Source organism: Plutella xylostella, chromosome 30, assembly GCF_932276165.1.
Source record: "Plutella xylostella chromosome 30, ilPluXylo3.1, whole genome shotgun sequence".
Taxonomy (NCBI): Eukaryota; Metazoa; Arthropoda; class Insecta; order Lepidoptera; family Plutellidae; genus Plutella; species Plutella xylostella.
The window spans coordinates 813,762-834,747 of NC_064010.1; the positions used below are offsets into that span (position 1 = coordinate 813,762).

A 20,986-nucleotide genomic window follows, 5' to 3' on the forward strand; every position below is an offset into this window, starting at 1 on the left:
TTCGTCTACCACAAAAACCTTCACTTTATTCTGGTACAAATAAACGGTTTTATCGATCATTGATTAAAGAAACCTTTACTATATAGAACATAGACTATGGTTTTATGGGGATGAGAAAGGGACAGCTAACTTATTACCCCGACCGATGCATTAGAAATCAACAATCCTTAAACAATATCGCTATTCGATGAGTGAAAAAAAACCGCTACAGCCTCTGTCAAAGGCCGTATGTTTGACTAAAATCGCGGTCACCGCGCGTATTTGCAAACCCCGCCACCGCCAGCGCAATAATGCAGTGAGTTAGTCAAATATTTGAACTTTGTTCGTGTTACGATGTCAGTTACTATAGTGGCCTAACTAGGTAAGGTCTGAGATATGTACACCTACCTAGGTAGCGTTGTTGCAGGTGACGGTGACACTGACTTAAATGCCCATATTGTGCGACAAACTTATCTGTTCCGGTGAGACCGAACTAAATTGATCCATATCTCATTACTTACTAATGAATTTTATATAGATATTAGAAATTTACCTGAGCTCTCACCGGAACAGATAAGTTTATGCACTGTACCTACCTATTGACAAGTACATAGAGTCATTTTCTTGTCCATGATCTGTGTGGCAGTCAAAACACCTCTCTAGTAGAGTGAAACTTCCAACCAACGAGGGTGATTCGTGTCACAAAAAACAACTTCGTTTTCATCTCGTTTTCAGATTTTTACGAACGAGCTATGAAATTGCGATTCACATGGCACTAAAAACAAGCTACATAGTAAGATCGTTTCGAGATCGCAAAATGAATGAACGGAATGGAGAATGACGCGATTCATGTCATTTTTGTTGAACTTTTTGATATCGCTTATCTGTCATATTTTGACGTTTTAGCGATTTTAAACTTTCGAAGAAAAGGGTGAAATTGTTAGATCGTTTTCAGAAAAAACTGCTAAAAGTGAAATTGACCTTGTACGCATCTCTCCAAGATCTTCAAGCCATTTTTCAGCCGGACAGCCGTCCCTACGAGATACGTTTCCATCTTTACCGAATTCGTAATTTTCCTTTATAGTAAGCTTGTATTAGTGATATTTATTTGATTGGTGTGGGTTTTGGCCTGAGGCCCTCGCAGAATGAGGTAGAATATTTTAACCGAAAGCATACACATTCCCTCAGTGTGCAAATTGTAAGCTAATGAATTAAACACATTGTAATGCATGAATATTTTATTTATTGATAGAACTAATAAATTCTATGAATTATCACAAATACTAAAAAATATAGGTAGTAATTAGGTCCCTTTACCACTTAATAAAGCTACAGATAATGGCAATCAAAGATTAGTTTTATTTTTTCTCGTATTCTCTCCTATAGGTTGACTGTTACAAAATGCTTTTAGCCTTGTGTATAATTATTAATACTTATATATTTTGTAAACAATTATTAAACTATTATTGTATATAGGAACTTAGGTAATCAGTAATCACAGGTGCTCCTCTGTTTGAATTGACGCATGAAGAAGAGGAAGAAGAGAGGCGTGAGGCCATTGAAGGCCAGGCGCATGCGTAGGGACGGGATCCTCCCGCGCACCGCCAGTCTTGATTGTTCCTTTCATTAGCCTAGAAAAGACAAAATGAAAAGTTCAGTATGATATTGTTCTAAAAAATTACAGACACTAACAAAACTACACTGTAACATAAATATTCAACCCCAGTTTTCCTAACACATTATTGGGGTAACAATGAAGTTAAATTCTATTCTATTATTTAGCCAATCATTTAGGAATAACCTACCTTTTTCCATTATGAGGAGCCCCTCATTGACTGCAGCCTGTCTGTTCATTGCTTCAGTTAATCAGCTATCATTGTGAGGGCTGAAGCCGTGGCCCTCTCACAACGCAGTTGCTCCATCTGCAACTCAAGCACATCCGCTGCTGCTTGTGTTCATCTCGTTCATGATTCTAAAACAATTCAAACAGAAATTGGATACATCGTAAATTACAATACCTTCTTGACTACAACCGGTAACATTTATATTTTTTTTTAAATAGGTTAATACATTGATACTTACATGTCTCAGTCGTATTTCTCTAAGTTAGTTTAACTTCCTTTCTTCTTATTTTCCAAAAAAACTACGTTGACACGAAAATGAGCAAACAGCTTATTGAGCTTGTGTAGAAAAGAAAACATGGCGGCTGTCAAAAGTGCCACAGGTTATGAATTTCTTCAACGTTGAATTAAAAAGCCGTTTTTTGATACTTGCTATCGTCACTAATTCCAACAAAATATATTGTAGGAACAAAATTATTTAAAACAATTAGTGGTAGTATTTATTATTTTTGCATGGCAATTAAAAAAAATATAGTTTCATTCATTTCACTCAAGCCATCCAAATACGAACTAGCGATATGAAAACGAGATCAAAGTATGTGTGATATGAATCGCGTTTTTGAACATTGCGGATTTCATCTCGTAACTCGTTCGTATCGCTTTACAAATATTTCGGTTGAGATGTGAATCGCGCCTACCTCAGCTATTGCAACACCCAGGCTTGCTGCTCCAGTTTACTCGGGAGCTAGGCTGGCTGAGCTGAATTTAAGGGGATATGTTCAAAGGTTCCACTCGAGAGAGCCACGTACAGGTGCTTCGCCCCCCTCTCTGAATAGAATATAATAGAATAGAGTGAAACTTTTAATTAACACCAACGTGAAATCTGGATTATTAGGTATATCGATGCGAGACCTGGAGACCACAAAGACCCTTACTTAGAAGCTGCAGGTCTTCATAAACCGCTGGCCGAGACGGTCTCCAACATCATCACGACCCATCACGTCCCCACTGCTGGGGCACTGGTCTCCTTCCAATGAAGGAAGGGTTTTATGCCTAGTCCACCACGCTGGCCAAGTGCGGGTTGGTGGATGTCAGCACAAGCAAGCTTGCGCTGAGAGAGTTGTCGGGTAGGTGGGCAACCCGACTGTCAGATGTTTTCAAGCTGCCCGAAGGCCTCTATGGTCTCCAACATAGATCAGTGGAAAAAGTGGCATGAAGATCCTGTTGGTCTGCTGATAAAACGCCATACCCAGGTGCGGGACCAAAAACATTTACCGCGACAGGACGAGAATACCGTAGGTATATCCTACTCAACATAATATTATGTATATTACTTATACATTTTTGCCAAATTTCACTATGCGTAGACTAACACGTTTTTAATTAGAATTCCGTTTCCAAATTACTTACCAAAAAACGGAACCCTATAGCTCGACAACTTCGTGCGCGACCCTCCTTGCGGGGTGACAGACGCGTAGGGGACGAGGTACCCAAGGCGACAGCGGGTAGCGGGTGAGGTAGCGGGGAAGGACAACGCGTGCACTGCACGTCATTATTACGGCAGTCTCGGCCGAGCAGTCGAGGCGGCCACATGTGTTGTGAAATCTGTCATAATCTGAGTTCGACGCACATGAGACCACTGATCCTGAGACCAGTCTTAGGATGAGTGTAGAGGCCAGAACCGCCACAATCCTTGGAATATTTACCTTTTGAATTTTAATAATCATATTATTATTATCTATGATTCGTCAATAAAATAACGTCAAAATTCAATTCAATTCAATTCAAATTCATTTATTTCGAGCATGGCTCATAATCACACAACATAAAAATAAAAATTATAAACAAACACAGTAAATTATATACAGAGACAAACACAGCATAAATTGTAGGTAATTAAAAAATATATAATAATAATAATTAATGGATTAACTCTCCACCGCTGGTGCGCCACTCGCGACTACTTACAGGTGCTAGCCTTACTGGCGTGCAGACGGACCCAGCGCCCCAGCAGTGGCGAGTCCCACCGGTCGGCCAATGTGCGCAGGATGGAGTTGCCACTGCCACGGATGCGACCTAGCAACGAGGCGCAGCGTTTCCTAATAATGGCATGGAAGCCATCGACCATTGCATCCGCGAACATACCTGAAGCACTGCAGTGCCGTGGCAGCCGCATCACCACCCTGAACGCATTGTTGTACTGTACGCGCAGAGCGCTGTATACTCCCTGCGTGTAGTTGACCCACAGGCTGCATGTGTAGAACGACTGGCAGTAAGCTCTAAATAACGTTCGTTTCGCTTCTGCACTACAACGAGCGAACCTGCGAGCCAACATGTTACAGCGAACAGCCAGCGCCCTGCGCTCCCTCTCGATATCATGGTGATCCTTCATGTCCTCAGAGACCCAGTGGCCCAGGTACTTAAATTTTGTGACTTTTTTAAGTGCGGTGCCATAAAGCTCAACAGGCACATTTGTGTATGTTTTCGTGCCTGACTTGAATACCATAAGCTCACTTTTCTTCACATTGTACCTAAGCCCATGGGCCTCCGCGTAGGTCTCACACATACCTACTAACCTTCGCAGAGCACCGAGCGACGGGCTCAGCAGTACCATGTCATCAGCATACGATATATTGTTAATGCAAAGACCGTCTATGTGACACCCGACCTTAGTACTGCTGAGCTCCTCGATCAGCTGGTTCATGTAAAGGTTGAACAATTTTGGGGAGGTTAACCCCCCCTGTCTCACCCCACAACCCATCCTATACTCGCCAGAGAGCGACCCTGCCCATCTAACACTATTCTTTTGGTGACCATACCAATACTTAAATACTGAGGCAACTTCAGGTGGTAGGTCTGCAACACAATCCAGTTTATCCCACAACACATCGTAGCTAACCAGATCAAATGCCTTAGATAGGTCTAGGTAGCATGCGAAAACGGGTGTACTTCTAGCGGTGTAGTACTGAACAGTTTGCTTGAGGCTGAAAATAGCACTCTCCGTTGATAGTCCAGGTCTGAACCCGAACTGACCATCATGCAGTTTGAGATGCTTGCCCAGGTGTTTGTCAAGCAAACTGTCCAGTACCTTCGCAATAATAGTGGCAAGTGAAATTGGTCTATAGTTTGATATGTCAGAAACATCACCAGTCTTGTTTTTTATGATCGGTATTACCAATGTATACATCAACTTATCAGGTAGGTAAGAGTGAGCCATACACAAATTAAGGAACATTGCAAGTACTCTGGGAAGATGGGTGCCAGCGTGCAAAAACCACAAATCGTATATTTTCGCAAATAGATTAAATCGCATTATAAAATTATGTCGGAGTTCAAGAAGATTTTGAGTTTACCTTGCTTTATAATTAGGTTTACTAAATTCATTCGATTAATCGAAACGTCAAATTGTCGCTTGAAATGTTGGCAGTTTGGGTCCAATCTGTGGACGTTGCATATTAAAAAATAAGAAGGTAAGGTAGTCGGTTGAGCAGAGACGGACTGTCATTCTGATTTAAATTATTGAACGGATCGGTTGTGCACCTTCCGCAGGGATCACCACGTTTCGCTATCAAAGTTAATCCAACTGTATCAAGTGCATCGTGTATTTTGTAAGATTGATCGGTAATTCCGAATAAATCGAGTGTGTACTACCTATCTGTGCCTTTATTTCTGGGGTGTGATGATGAATGGGGATACCAACGACCTGGCTGATCGAGTCATGGACCAACCGCTGCTAGGGGGTTCTTCAGGAGTTTTCTGTAGAACCGTGTGCCGAATCTTGGTTTGGCCGAGGTTTGGTAGAATGCAAAATCTGCCTACTCCCGAGTAACTGGTTGTTTACTCGTGAGTAAAAAGTTACTCGAGCTTGGTCGAATCCACCCTAAATAATGAAACTAGTTTTAAGAACCTTTTTATTGATCAACATAATTTACTCTTACTTTACGTCACATTTAGTGACACGTTATCGCGAGATTTATCCGGGCACACTTTTCTCCGTGTGTACTCGTGTTCTAAAATGTCGTGCTACCTCGCCCCTGCCACTTCTTTCACCCCACAAGGAGGGTCGCGCACGAAGTTGTCAAGCTATAGGTACATTCGACATCTCTGACTGACTGTTTGTCCTTCCGTGAGACGCAATTGCATTTTTAGAAACTATAAACTAACTGTTGGTAAGTACCTACATATTTTTAGTGAACATAAATCATCATTTTGGGGGTCCTATGAAAAACGTTAAGAAAACTTGACTTTAGAGGCCAAAAATAACTAATTATTTTACAGGTAATGTTACGGAACCATTCGTGTGCGAGTCCTACACATTCTTGATCGATTTTTTTCGTACATAACACAAGTTTTAAGAAGTTACTACAGTTAGTTACAACACTATTATACAGGCGGATATATTCAATGAAATATTTTAAGAAACTGGTTTTCTTTCGAAAAATTCTCTTATGTATGACATAACACACGTGATCGTGTAGGCAATGTCTTTACAAGGCCGTCAAATTGAGGTCGCGGGTTCAATTCTAGATGAGGTACCTGTTTACCTGTATCACTTCAGAAATGTGCACTCATTAAAATTATGACATAAAAATGGGTAGGTAGAGTGTGGTGAAGATGTTGAAGGTTGTGTTGTGTGAAAAGTGTGAAATTATTTTCGGACGATAAGAATAATATACTTAAGCCAAATGTCCACGGCCGGCTAACCTAAGTTAGTTCGCATAGTTGAGTCAGTTTTTCATACAGTAGTGCATAGTTTGAGTGGATGCACATCGCACATAATAGGTAAGTATATGAAAAGCTGGCTACGCGAACTAACTTAGTTTATATAGCCGGCAGTGGAAGTTCGGCTTACTTAAACCGCTATGTCAAAATGTCTCGCCTCGCCCGCGCCGCTTTGTCGCCGCCGCCTCGACTCTCGTGCAGTGAGCGGAGCGTCTAGAATCTAGATACTCTAGAATCTCTAGATTGTCGGACTCCAGGGGTGATTTCCCTTCCTTCCATCCCATATTTATTTACAGTTTCAGATTTATAGATTTTACCACAATAGATTTCTTCACCTTAGTGATTTTGAGCCTTTGAAATGGTGGTAGGCCAACCTAACCTTGACACTCGAATATTAATTATAAAGTTGTAGGTACGTTGAATAAATGTTTCTATTCTCCCATTTCTAATAAATTGAAAGCTAATGGAAAGTCAAAAAGAAACTACACATTACAAACTTGAATAAACTTTTATTTTGTATAAACAACTAGTGTGGTAGGTACATTAACTAAATTAATCAATATTTACATTTAATTTTAGTCTTACACATACATCGGTAACGAAACTTCATATTCATACCTTTAGGTTTCTTAATTTACAAAAACTAAGAAAATATAAGTAAATTTTTTTATATATGTCTTATGCAAGTTTAATAGTAGTTAGGGGTTTTACAATAACTGTAAACGGATCAAGTTTACTATTTCTACTGCCATTTTCTCTCAGAAGTTTCTGATAGTTCCCGCTAGAGGCGCCACTTTGTATGCGAGAAAGCCTAAACTTATAACATAAATAGGTATTTAAACCAACTATCAAAATATGCCTTCTTACAGGAAAACTATTATTTTATTATTTAACAATCATCTTCATACGTTGATAGTTCTTCTTGTTTCACATTTACCTTGAACTGGTATTGAGCCGATTCCTGTAAAAAAATAAATTGTTAATTACCTATTTTTTATTTAAGATATTTTGGCATAGCAGTTTGCTGAGTGGTTACCTTTTTTACACCAATAGCGTGCATTGTTTGTGTAGGTAGGTAGGTCATTACTGTATTGTTTCTTTTTGTGCATAAGTACCTATCTACCTCTGTTAGTTTATATTGAGTATAGACTCTTGCCTATTTTGCTGATTCTAACCTCGTAATGCTTATAATAATTATCTCATTAAAGTTCTATGTATGGTGTTCAGAGCTGTGTAATTCAATCATAAAAATATAGGCATTTATAGTAAGGAACTATAAAAGTAAGGAACTCATTTCCAGCAGGTATGATTGTGAAATGATGATGAAGAATGGTATTCCCTCTTAAAGTGCCCATGTCTACCGAATAGCCCAGAAGACAGAGGGCGTCCCAAACTCCGTAGTCACTCATAAAGTATCCATATTGTTCAGTTGGGTGGCTACGTACATCGCCTTCACTTAACCAGTTCACTCTAGGGCGTCCCACGCTATACTCACTCATAATGTGTCCATATTGTGAATTTTTTTCGCGAATTTTGACATTCTGATTTTATTTGCGGGCTTAGATATAACATCCTGCCACGTACATTTCGGCTTATAATTTGTTTCACGGGGAAAGACATCTGATACAAACCAAAACTACTTTTATTCGAATGTAATAAGGGTCCTGTCAGATGTCTTTCCCCGTGAAACAAAGTATAGTATACCCTTTTTGCAACACCCTGTATACTTACTCATAAAGTGTCCATGTTGTGCAATTGAGTGGCTAGGTAGACAGCCTTCACTCGGTCTGCAAGTTCGCTCGCGGAGTAGCCTAGCAGTTGACGGAGATCGCAGACGAATTTGTAGACGAATCTGAGGACAGTAAGAGAGATATTATGTAAAGTTTAAGGTTCAAAGCAAGTAGAACTAGCGCCGTCACTTCATAACTTCCACGTTTTACCTCCTCTTCATGGTAATTTCATTTTTTTAAATCTGCCTCCAAATTCCCAGTACCAAGACTGTAGAAGTCTAAATTGTTTCGGCCAGAAACGACCAATTTAGCGATTGTGACATACATTTCTACATTCTTCCTCACCGTTTGGCAGGTACTTTGGACATCATGTCTAAAGCTGCGTACAGACCGGCCCAACGAACGCCCAACGATGGATATTTATCATACATAATACAGGGGCGATTGCAGCAACGAAGGTCAACGAAACCCGTTCGTTGGCGTTCGTTTGGCTGGTCTGTACGCAGCTTTAGTCGAAGTAGTACCGCGTAGTAGTAGTGCGCGTTCCACCAATCACAGCCCTGAATTGTACGTCGATAACGAACCCGTGCAGCAGCAGCTGGTGTCAAGATGACACTTCTCGTCCTCTCTCAGTGTCCGTGCGTTGTATGTCGCCAGTTGTAGTCGTTGATGGCAGCCATTCGTAACCCGGGGATTCTTCGCACCCCCTGCCCTACCGTTACCTAGACCGCTGCCGTAGTCAGGAATAGTAGGGCTGCCGGGAACTGGGGGCCGGGGCTTTGGGTGTGACTCCATGGAGGATTTTGCCATAATCACCACGCTTGGCAATGCGGGTTAGTGATCGCAGGGCTACACTTTTCGTGCCGGTGACGCTGCTGCCCATCGCCGGCCTATGGGATTTAGTGTAGCTGTTTTTGGATGGTTATACCTAGAGATGAGAATAAGCGTTTAAACTGAATAATGGTTAATTGATAATGAATAATTTGAAATATCATAATATATTAAGCGTTAATATTAACGAATAATTGTTTAGCAGATAAAAACGCTGTTTGGTTGTTTGTTATTTTTAATGACTTGAAATATTAAACTCAGAGGTTATAACTTATAAGGTTATGAATAATGTTATATTAGGTTTTTTGTTTGGTTAATTGAAATAGTGAAAAAAATTACTTTGTTTTATTACAGTTTAACGATATAAAAGGTACTACGCTACTATGAGATTATGTTAAAATAAAACAAAAAAATCATAGCTATACTGTATAATACAGAATAAAAGAACAGATAGGACAATATTTCTTACAATAAAAGTAAAATGTGACAAAGGTAGTAGTAATGGTAATAGGTATGTTAGAGTACAATCAGTTAGTTTTCATTTATTAATTTCTACATTTTATTAGCATTTAAAAACATAAGTTGTGAAACTTTCGTGGTAGTCGTGCGCCTGTCACTAATTATGTAGCCAGCTTTTGAGAAGGCTCTTTCGCAGGGTACAGATGTAACCATTATATTTCCTTTACTCCTTAATAGTTTGACGAGTACAGGATAAATGGCCTGACGCGATCGCCACCATTCTAGAGGACATTTGTCAACACTCAGCAGAGATTCTTTCAAATATCATTCAAGTTCCTGCTCCGATTTTTCTCGTGCAGTCTTCGCTGTCCTATTGGTCCTGTTACCGGCTGCGAATGAACCCCATATCGACAATCTCGATGTGGTATCAGTAATATCACTATTTGAGCTGGGTGCTGAAGTTGCATTTATCGCATCATCATCATTGTTTAATGAAGTCATCATTTCTAAAAGCTCGGACTTCACACACCGAAGAGCAGTCATGTCTTTAAAACCCGCATCTTTGAATCGGGGATCAAGAAGCGTGCAAAGCGCGATTTCCTTAACATTTTCGATATTTCCCAGTCTGTTAAGTAAACCTTCCTTTAGTCTATGAGTCATTGGCTCTACTAACTCATATTGTGTGTCGTGCAGGTGCGTTTCACAAATCATTATGAGGTTATTTGTCATCACAAGTGCAGTGCTAGCACTCAGGTAATTCTCCCCACTAACAATTTTTGTAACTTCGTAATAGGGTTTTAGCACATTACACGCTTGGCTTATGCACTTCCACTCTTCATTATCAATTGCAGGCAAATTCGCAGTCAAAAGCGGAAGGGTTGCTTTTAATGCCTCTTCTAACTGTATAAACCTTTCCAGCATGAGGTACGTTGAATTCCACCTGGTAGGTACCGATTTTACTAAAGATTTAGGTACAACGATGTTTTGTTGTAGCTGTTGATATTTTTGCAGCCTCTCCTTCGCAACTAAGCTTTTTTTGAAATGTGCCACTATTCGACTAACTTTGTCCAGCGTAGGCTTTATGCTGAGTAATGCGTCTTGTACCAGTAAATTTAGTTTATGCGCGTAACAACCAAAATGGCGCCACTCTAAGAGCTCTGCAGCACGAATCATGTTCGAAGCGTTATCCGTTATGAAAAAATTGACTTTGTGCTCAATATTCCATTCTACAGCAATTTTTTTTATTTCTTGAGATATGTAAACCCCCGTTTGACTGCCTTCAACAAGTGCGCATGTTAAAAGAATCGATTTACATTCCATGGTCTCCGATAAATAATGCGCTGAAATAGCCATGTAATGGTCCATAGCCTTTGAAGACCAACTGTCGGCGGTTAAACAAACACTAAGAGCGTCATTTTTCAATAAGTTTTTATAAAACTGCAGCCTATCTTCATAAACCATCGGCAACAACACATTTGAAATGGTTTTTCGGTCAGGCAAATCGTAGTTAGGGTTAAGTGCCTGCGTAAATTCTTTAAAGCCTTGATCTGTTACTATGCTAAAAGGCTGAAAATCATATGCTATTAATTTTAATAGGCATTTATCAATGTGTTGTTTGTCACTCGGCCGTAATTTTTTAGGTAAGTAAGATGATATGTTACCCTGCCTCTTTCTTGGCGGTTGCCCTTGAATATTGTCTGCTGATGCGGACGATGTCGATGGCAGTGATTCCACGGCCCGAGTACCACCACTATTAGAATTAGTTGAAGCGGTTATTGTACTTCCAGCACCACCACCAGAACCTCCACCATTAATCAAACCTGCTGCCGGCTCCTGCTGATCTTGCTGCGTCGTACCACTTATTAATTCGCCGTACACGGAAATGTGCATTAATTTTAAATGAGTTTTCAAATTTGTACTGGTTCCTTTATATGAAAGAGTCTTTTTACAAAAATTACACGTCGCAAGTTTCACACCACTGGCACTTTTCTCAAAATAGTTCCAAATTGCAGCATTACTCCTTCTGCTGGTCATCATTATTTACAGTTTATCACTTATCACTAATCAAGTTTATTTATACAGTTTATTACACTAATTTGCCTAACTTAATCACTACACTAACCCTACTTTATACCTACAACTTCCGCAACCGAACTCAAGAAATATTTATTATTGCAATCTACTCGACGTCAACAACAACAATACGTGAAAATTATTTTACTTCCGACTTCCGCGTTTAAATTATCATTCAACGAATGAGTGAAAATAATATTATGGTTGATGGTACCGTTGACAATAATCCAGCATTCAATGATAATTCGCATCTATTTCTATGCACATAAATACCATAACCCTGTGCATTACATCGCTTAAACGTTAATGAAGCATTCAATGATAATTCGCATCTATTACTATACACATAAATACCATAACCCTCTGCATTACATCGCTTAAACGTTAATGAATGACCGTGACCTCCAATTTCTTTTCGACAAGTGGCTATTGGAAACAGCCATTATCGCCAAAGGAAAACGCACTTTATTCCCAGCAAATACTGATTATATCGCAAGCACTCAATCTCGAGTTTGTGCCCTCAGCGGCATCTATACTCATTAACCTAAACAAATACAAGTCGAGGCGCCGCCTCGCGTCTTGGCGAAAAATGGTTCTCATCGAAAATCATAGAGGGCGTAGCAAGTTAAATACGGGCGCTCAATAAATTTACGAACTGTTAAAATTATCAATTATCAATTATCAATATCAATTTATTGAAATTGTGTTAATGTAGTTAATGAATAAATATAATTAATGTAATAAATTAAATGATTAAACCATTAACGATCACCCCTAGTTATACCGCCATCATCCGGTCGCCAGAGCCTCGTCTGTTATTTAGCAGGGTGCACCACGGGCAGGTGAGGTTGGCAATTGGTTCATTTCGGATGTTTAGAACCCTTACACCCCTTTAGAACCCTTACACCCCTTTTTAGTTACTTAATTTTATAATATTTCCTCCAATCTCACCGCTTGGCTGGTACTTTGGAGATCATGTCTCCGTCGTAGTAGTAGCGAAGAGCGCGCGATAACTTTTCGTAGTTCATGGCGGGCTTCATCTTGCGCGCGCCCCACAGACGCGCCACCTTCTCAGGCTCTAGTAGGCGGAACTCGCCCTCAGTACCTGAGGGAAGATAGGTGTTGGTAAATAACGATTTAGGTCTGTGCGAAATCAGGCAAAAATTCTTAATGAAACGTCTGTAGTAACAAGCGGTACCTAAAAAACGATCACATCTTTGCGGTTCTGGGGAGTAGGAAGACTATAGACTTTACTTTGTCAGGGTCCGTGCGCAGGCCCTTCTCATTGACCACGAATCCGAGATACTTTAGCTCTCGCTGAAAGAAACAACATTTTGATTTACATCTTCTGTAACAACGACAGATGCTCCTCAAACGTTGAGGAGACGAACACGATGTCATCTAAATAGATCTTTAAGATCTTTATCTTCTTGCCACATTCGGGACCAAACAATCCATGAGTCTTTGCTGCGTCGCTGGAGCTGATCTAAGACCAAAGCACATTACTTAGAATTGGAACAATCCACAGGCAGGCACCGTAAACGCTGTGTTTTCCTTCGAATCCTCTCTTAAAGGAATTTGCCAAAAAGCCGCCTTAAGGTTAATAGAACTGGCCTAATATACCTAGGCGTCTCGGTGTTGGTCAAGGATTGACAAGGATACTATGAATGTAAGGCAATGGCCCACATGACATTCATCTGTTGTTGCTGCTGCGGCCGCCGCACAGGTACTCAGGAGATAGATGTGACTCACCGAACCAGCGTATGACGTGGTAGTACTCGGCGCTGGTGAGCAGCTCCAGCAGGAACTGCCACAGCTGGATCTGTCCGTTGTTGCCGCTGCGGGTGCGAGTGAGATAGATGTGACTCACCTATACTACGAGTGAGATAGATGCGACTCACCGAACCAGCGTATGACGTGGTAGTACTCGGCGCTGGTGAGCAGCTCCAGCAGGAACTGCCACAGCTGTATCTGTCCGTTGTTGCCGCTGCGGGTGCGAGTGAGATAGATGTGACTCACCTATACTACGAGTGAGATAGATGTGACTCACCGAACCAGCGTATGACGTGGTAGTACTCGGCGCTGGTGAGCAGCTCCAGCAGGAACTGCCACAGCTGTATCTGTCCGTTGTTGCCGCTGCGCCCGCCGCACAGGTAGGACGGGGATAGGACTGAGCCGTCGGACGGTTCTAGGACTAGCTGTGGGTGAAAAAAAGTGAATGAGACAAATTCTATACAGCACATGCTGAGTCAGAGACATTTTGATGGCACAATATACACCACAATCATTCGAGCAAGATTATATTATGTTACCTTATTGTTACAGTATCGTTTTTTATTGTAACTGTATTGTAGCGGGGTAACATTACATATCGCCCTAAAAAAACAAAACGTAAATCGGTTCACCCGTATGGGAGCTACGCTACAGCTACAACAGACAGATACGCACATACACAGTTACTTAGACACGTTAAACTTAGAACACCCTTCGTTTTCCGTCAGGGTGATATAAATGAATAGCTGTATCTGTCCGTTGTTGCCGCTGCGGCCGCCGCACAGGTAGGACGGGGATAGGACCGAGCCGTCGGATGGTTCTAGGACTAGCTGTGGGAGAGAATGAAAAGAAGTATTAGTAAGTGAGACAAATTCTATAGAGCACATGCTGAGTCAGAGCCATTTTGCTGGCACAATACACACCACAATCATTCGACCAAGAAACTTATATGTTATGTTATTGTTATATGTTACATTATTGTTTTCTACCTTATTTTAATTTTAATTAAAAATATAATAAAATTTTTAAATCTAATAAGTAAGCCCGAGTGCTATAATAGAATGACCCACTGAGTCTCCTCTTTTCGGTTTAATATAAGTACCACTTAACACATAGTTAGTACATGACCGACTTTTTAAAGTCAGTCACCGATCAGCCGTGTGTGGGGTACCCTTATGCAACACCCTGTATATCTCCACTCTCACCTGTTTAGGTTTCTTCTTCTTGATGGCGGAGTGCGTGACGTCCCCCTGCGGCTTGCTGGTCGGCGTCTCAGAGCCACTCTCTTCGTTTTGTATCACCGCTGGAATATACACATCAGACATTAGCTATTAGTCATCATTACTAATCATTCACGACTAATCCAAGGTGACAAACTAATCTACCCACATTTTAAAAACCTGAAGGTGTAGATAAGGTTTGTAGATATAATTATGTTGATCCAGCTACTGCCAACTTTAAACTGGACAATGCTTTTACTCACGACACGAATAAGAAAAAAATATCAGTTATTCGTTATTAGCAAAGAATTGCATATTATTATTAATTAATTATATTTTTTTAATTGTTATAATTGTTACGTACCAATAAATTTACACTTTCTAAGCAGTTCAAAATGTGTCCAAAATAGGTCGCCTGGGTCGTGTGGAACTTTTTCTCTGTAAAAGAAAAACTTTTATTACAATCAATGCTAATACGAGATCGCATTTTTAACAGAAATTCAGCTCGTCACCTAGGTGGCGACATACACATTTGAATGGATTAGCACTGCTCGATCGGTTAGGAAAAATCTACAGTTGCCCCTTTAAACAAGTTTATTTCTTCATAAACAAATCATGTTGTCCACATTACTGAAATTCACCGACAAAACCACGCTCATGTCTCACTTGAACTGCTGGTTGGAGAGCTCGCACAGACGCGCGCCGCTCATGTTCCAGTCCGACAGCTTCACGCCGCGCATGTTGAACTGGCGCACCGCCCACTGCACCCATACTTTTACGTGTTGGACTGACCTGGGGGGTGAAATGGAGGCAAAATTTTAAAACCCGTAAACCAACCCTACTGTCCACCAACCCGCTCTAGGCCAGCGTGGTGGACTGGGCCTAAAACCCTCCCTTCATTAGTGGGGACGTGATGATGAGTTTTGTTGTATAAGGATGACTCACGGGGTCATTCTGATTCACTTTTGATCTAAGTACGATGATTTGATAGCTTATATAGAATACACGCTGTTCCCGCGCGCTCCGATTCGCCTTAAAAAGTTTTCCCTTACGAATTCCGGGATAAAAAGTAGCCTATGTTCTTTCTCAGGGTCTAGACTGTATGTATACCAATCATTTCATTCAAATCCGTTCAGTAGTTTTGGCGTGAAAGAGTAACAGACAGACACAGTTACTTTCGCATTTATAATATTAGTTAGGATTGCTGAGTTTTTGCACGCGTCGCATCTATCTTTCAATGTATTTTGCTATAGCAAAGGTACGCAGATGTTTGACATAATCAGTAATAGCGTATGTAAAGATATAGAAAACTAAATACAGATCCATCAGACATCCGCGCCGAGTAGTTTTGTTCTTAGCAAGTTGGTGACAAATACGAAACACTGGAGCGTAACTACAGTAACTGGGCTTTGTCACCATGTTGTGGGTTAATGCGAAGGGATTAACCGGTCAGATAAGCGTCAGTTGCTTACTTTGTTTCTCGTACCTACATAAAGTAGACATAGACAAGGACACATCGTTTATTTACTAAAAAGTACACATCACAAATACAAAACAACATCAATAGGTATGTACAGTGACATGAGGAATAACAATAATTTGTGGTGTGTATTATGTCAGTAAAATGGCTCTGACTCAGCATGTGCTGTACAAAAAATTATACAGCGCTGGTAATTCTGCCAGAACCAGAGAGTTGAGGTGGTACGCGGCTAAAATATAATAAATTAAGTACAAGTAATACAGCAAAAACATACCAGTTCTTCGGATCACTAGGCAGTGGTCGGTGCATATCACTACGAAAGGCGTCTGCCACAACCCATCGCGCCGCCGCCGCGTGTAGGGGTGCCTTTTGGGGGGACTTCTGAGGTGACTTGACCTCTGGAAAGGAAGAAAATATACAGTTAGATGAAGGACAAAACATTAATTTTGATTCTGAAGGCACATATTCTAATTTTAAGTGCTGTCAAAACCATAAATTCTATGTTTAATATTTTACTCTATGACTGTTTTGATAAATATCATTTTCCACTGGCAAAATTTATAGTTTGACATATAGCAAAAATTCAAATTTGTGTCAACGGATTCGAAATGAATAGATAGATAGATAGATAGAGTACTCTGTACACCAAGAAATGATTAACAATTTTACATAGACACTTAACAAGGGTACAAAAGGCGGTCTTATCGCTGAATGTGTTTTTATGAATGCCAAAAAAACACAAAACAACTTTTAAAAATTCGTTCCGATAACAAAGATCACATTGTCATGACAACCAATTTTTCTATGGAGCAAAAGTGACAGAGAATCAGCCCCTTTCAGCATTCCACTTTTGCACTACCTGTATATCACCGACGCTCTAAGAAATAAAAACCAGATTAATCAGTGGTCTCCGCAGCACCACTAGGCTCGGTATAAGTAAGAAGAAGAAGAGCACCAACCAGCAGCCGCCTCCTGAGCAGCGGGCAGCTGCAGCAGCTCCTCGTCCGGCTTCAGCACGTCCAGGATGTTGATCTTCCTCTCCGCGGCCCGGACACTGATGTTCACTTGCACCGCCCCGGAGCCCCCCATGCACTGCTCTACGAGGCTGCAGGCTCTGCCTGGCTTGGGGGCGGATGGCCGTGTGTGAGATGTCCCCACATATATATATATATATATATATACTAGCTGTGCCCGCGAGCTTTGCTACGCCTTAAAAAGATATATCTACACATTTTAACATATTAACACCCTAGAGTCCCTAGACCCAAGCATGCATCGTCTAGGACGTTCAACATACCAGTCAGGGTCACTAACCACTACACACACACTATATCTTGAATAATCCTGATACGTGAAATAAATGTATACAGGGTGTTGCAAAAAGGGTAGGTATACTAAGCCGAAAGTGAGTGTCTAAAGGGGTCATTATAAACAACTCTTGTTTTACGTTTTTTTTGGCGGATTTCTAAAACTCATAGAACAAAAGTTGTTTAGAATGACCCCCTGGGTCACCCCCTGTCGGCTTAGTATACCCTTTCTGGAACACCCTGTATTACAAGTAAGAACGACACCAGGCTCGCTATAAGTAAGAAGAACAACACCAACCAGCAGCCGCCTCCTGAGCAGCGGGCAGCTGCAGCAGCTCCTCGTCCGGCTTCAGCACGTCCAGGATGTTGATCTTCCTCTCCGCGGCCCGGACACTGATGTTCACTTGCACCACCCCGGAGCCCCCATGCACTGCTCCACGAGGCTACAGGCTCTGCCTGGCTTGGGGGCGGATGGCCGTGTGTGAGATGTCCCCACCCCACATATATATATATATATATATATAGCTGTTCCCGCGAGCTTCGCTTCTTAATAATAATATGTTCAAAACATTCCATTAATAAAATTGAAAGCATAATGAGGAACGGAACAGAACCTTCACACTTCAGCACGGGCCTGCCTAGTGAAGTGTGCAGACAACTTACTGCGATCTTATGATCCCACAAAATTGTAATTTCATTGTGTAATAAAAAAATAAAAAAATATAGTAGTGTAGTGTAGTGTAGTGTAGTGTAGGGTAGGGTAAGCATGAATCTTCATCGTTAACGTGAAGTAAAATTCATCGAGTAATTTTGTATAAAAAAATGAACAGCGCCCCTGGCGGTCGGTAGCAGAGCAAAAATTTTCCTAAAAAAAACATCTAGTAATTATACTTCACATTCACAATGAAAATTCATGCTAAGGGGTCAGATGCCTGAAATAAATAAATATTTTAAGTAAGAAGAAGAACACCAACCAGCAGCCGCCTCCTGAGCAGCGGGCAGCTGCAGCAGCTCCTCGTCCGGCTTCAGCACGTCCAGGATGTTGATCTTCCTCTCCGCGGCCCGGACACTGATGTTCACTTGCACCACCCCGGAGCCCCGGATGCACTGTTCTACTAGTGTCTTGTGGCTTTCTAGCTGTTGGGAGGAGAGATAATTCATTTACTTCAAATATACATAGAATAAACACAAACATGAGTAAAGAAAAAAAGATGAGTGTGAGTGTTGCTTCCTGGTGCTGATGGGTTCAAGCTCAGCTTGGTGCTATAGTGACTTTCAGCTAGAACCCTGGGTGAAGTCACGGACTGACTTGACATAAAATAGTGACAGTGCAGAGGTGAGATCACAAGATTCGATACTATTTTCGAAACTACACTAAGGGTCACTTTTACCAAACTGTGGTATATAGTATGGCAATAGCGCTGGTTTTTATTGGGAGGATAAGTTTGTGTGGTTAGAACAGGAGTTGTTTGAACTAATTTTCATGGTTATAGATGCACAGTCAAACTGTGCATTTATAATGTTTGAAAATATCCTATGGTAAGGATTATATCAGTCATCTAAGAACTATTTGCAGGCTACTGGAGATAATAAATGGTAATAGTATGTATTATTATTACTGTCTGATAGAAGTCATCCTCATCATGTCATTTTATCCTATACAATACAATACATACCTACCTACCTTGCAAATACAGTTTTTATTTTATTTCCTATAGCAAAAGTATAGCAATAATCATCCTCTGCTGTCTCTCCTTAGGTCCTTTGGCAGATAGGTACACTAGAAATGTTACTAACCATCTTAGCATCCTGCAGCCAGAAAGTGTAGTCAGACAGGTCTGCCCCAAGCCTGTTCTCCAGCATTGTACGGAGTTTCGAGAGACGAGTCCTGATGTCCATTAGTTGAACTATCACCTCCTCTGGGGAATAAAGAGTATTTTATTAGTTTGTTAAAAAGAATAAATAATGATAGCTTTTAGTTAAGGATCGCACTGTGTAATCTTAATCTGCATTACCCCTAAGTGATCTCTTCCAATCAAACTTTATTTAAGTATACCTACATAGATTCACATGCTGTGCAAACTACCCTACTGTCAATCTTTGAAAGAATAAATAGGTGGTTAGTTTGACAAGGTAAAAAAGTGTATTTGTTGCAAACTTCAGAACTACCAAGTTTCAACCAAACTTTAGTTGGTAGTGTTTTTGTGATCAATATTTGATTGTACACTGCACTGCTGTAAATTCACCTCTATTGTATAGTGTTTGCAATATACTAATGGTTACATTACACTACCATGTATTTTATGAAAGACTAGGCCTAAAACCCCTTCCTTCATTGGAAGGAGACCCGTGCCCCAGCAGTGGGGATGTGATGTATTTTTAGTATTTACCTCCAGACTCTGTGCTCTGCATAGTGTCGTCATCATCAACAGTGTCAGAGAAGACCGCTAGTGGAGCCTGCAGTATCTCCGACCCGGACTGCATCAGACCTGAAATTTACAGTTGGTACAAAATGAGCAAACATAATATCTCCGCTACATAGTTACAAGCCTAGCAAGTTATGTATAATTTATTTACTTAGAAATAGGGATTGTTGGTGGTATGACCACAGTACACATTGTTTGGTAGGCCTAGATAACTAGTAAAGCAATAAAACAACTTACTTTCATAATAAATTGCTATTAGCATCTTAAATAAGTATTAACAATTTCCGTCCCAAACTCTTTTTGTGCCCAGAAAAACAAAAGAAGGTTGGCTAGGCATTTGTTTTTACTTATTGTTTTTTTTACAAACACAGGCAATCAAGGCAACAAGGTTATTTATTTATCAAAGATAAATATAATTACCCTAAGATTTATAAGGTACAATTACATTGTCCTTACCTAAATCCGTTTCGGTAACAAATTGAGGCATAACAGACAGGGGATCAGCGGGCTCAACTTCTCCGCTATCGTCGAATGTTTCGCCGCCGTTTTCCATTTTTATCACTCGTACGTTTAGCAGATCGTCCAAATTAGTCACCTCCATTCCGACGCTAAGCGCCAAAACCAAAACCACTCAATCGCACGTAAATTGTTGTTGGATAAACTTTTTGTTTACAAACTTTTTAGCTTTTTAACAGGAAACAGGAAATGGATTTGAAAATTGCAGAAAATTAATTTAGGAAAAGGAAATCGTTCGAGAAGGGACTTCCGCGTGCGCTGTACACATTTTGACAGTTTTGCTTCTTTTCTTGCTCTAGGTTGTCTGTGGTAAGACTTCGTTCACAGATTAGCGAATGACATAGACAATCATTCTGAGTCAGTATTCTGAGGTATGTTTAGACTAGTTAATACTGCTACTCGACAATAGATGGCGTTGTGTAAACGTTTTAAATGTTGGTTATCTTATTACTTAGGTACTGCTTTCCACAAAGAATACTTCCCTGCAATTGAATATCAGGGCCATATTTACATTATAATTATCGGTTCTTCACTTATGAAGTACTGTAAAGTTATTAAATTTCCCTGAAACATTGAAGCACCTCCCAAGTAGTAAGATTATACCTACCTAGAGTTTATACAGATAGTAC

The 20,986-nt window shown here is 40.5% G+C and overlaps 1 protein-coding gene and 1 long non-coding RNA gene across 2 annotated transcripts; both read right to left on the bottom strand.

Moving 5' to 3' along the window:
* Positions 1 to 1,442: 1,442 nt before the first annotated feature.
* LOC125491076 lies at positions 1,443 to 2,501 on the bottom strand. Its single transcript, XR_007268106.1, has 3 exons — positions 2,062 to 2,501; positions 1,785 to 1,951; positions 1,443 to 1,610 (listed from the first exon to the last, which is right to left on the bottom strand). It is a non-coding gene; the product is annotated as an uncharacterized LOC125491076 (long non-coding RNA).
* A 4,797-nt stretch (positions 2,502 to 7,298) lies between these two features.
* LOC105395528 (DNA-binding protein Ets97D) lies at positions 7,299 to 20,650 on the bottom strand. Its single transcript, XM_048631930.1, has 15 exons — positions 20,298 to 20,650; positions 19,806 to 19,904; positions 19,213 to 19,334; positions 18,381 to 18,552; positions 17,718 to 17,845; positions 17,068 to 17,263; positions 16,383 to 16,506; positions 15,295 to 15,420; positions 14,993 to 15,066; positions 14,614 to 14,711; positions 13,682 to 13,833; positions 13,537 to 13,622; positions 12,587 to 12,740; positions 8,274 to 8,394; positions 7,299 to 7,503 (listed from the first exon to the last, which is right to left on the bottom strand). Exons 1-14 carry the CDS (start codon positions 20,440 to 20,442, stop codon positions 8,274 to 8,276), a joined length of 1,797 nt encoding a protein of 598 aa, XP_048487887.1. The 5' UTR covers positions 20,443 to 20,650; the 3' UTR covers positions 7,299 to 7,503.
* Between the last annotated feature and the right edge of the window lie 336 nt (positions 20,651 to 20,986).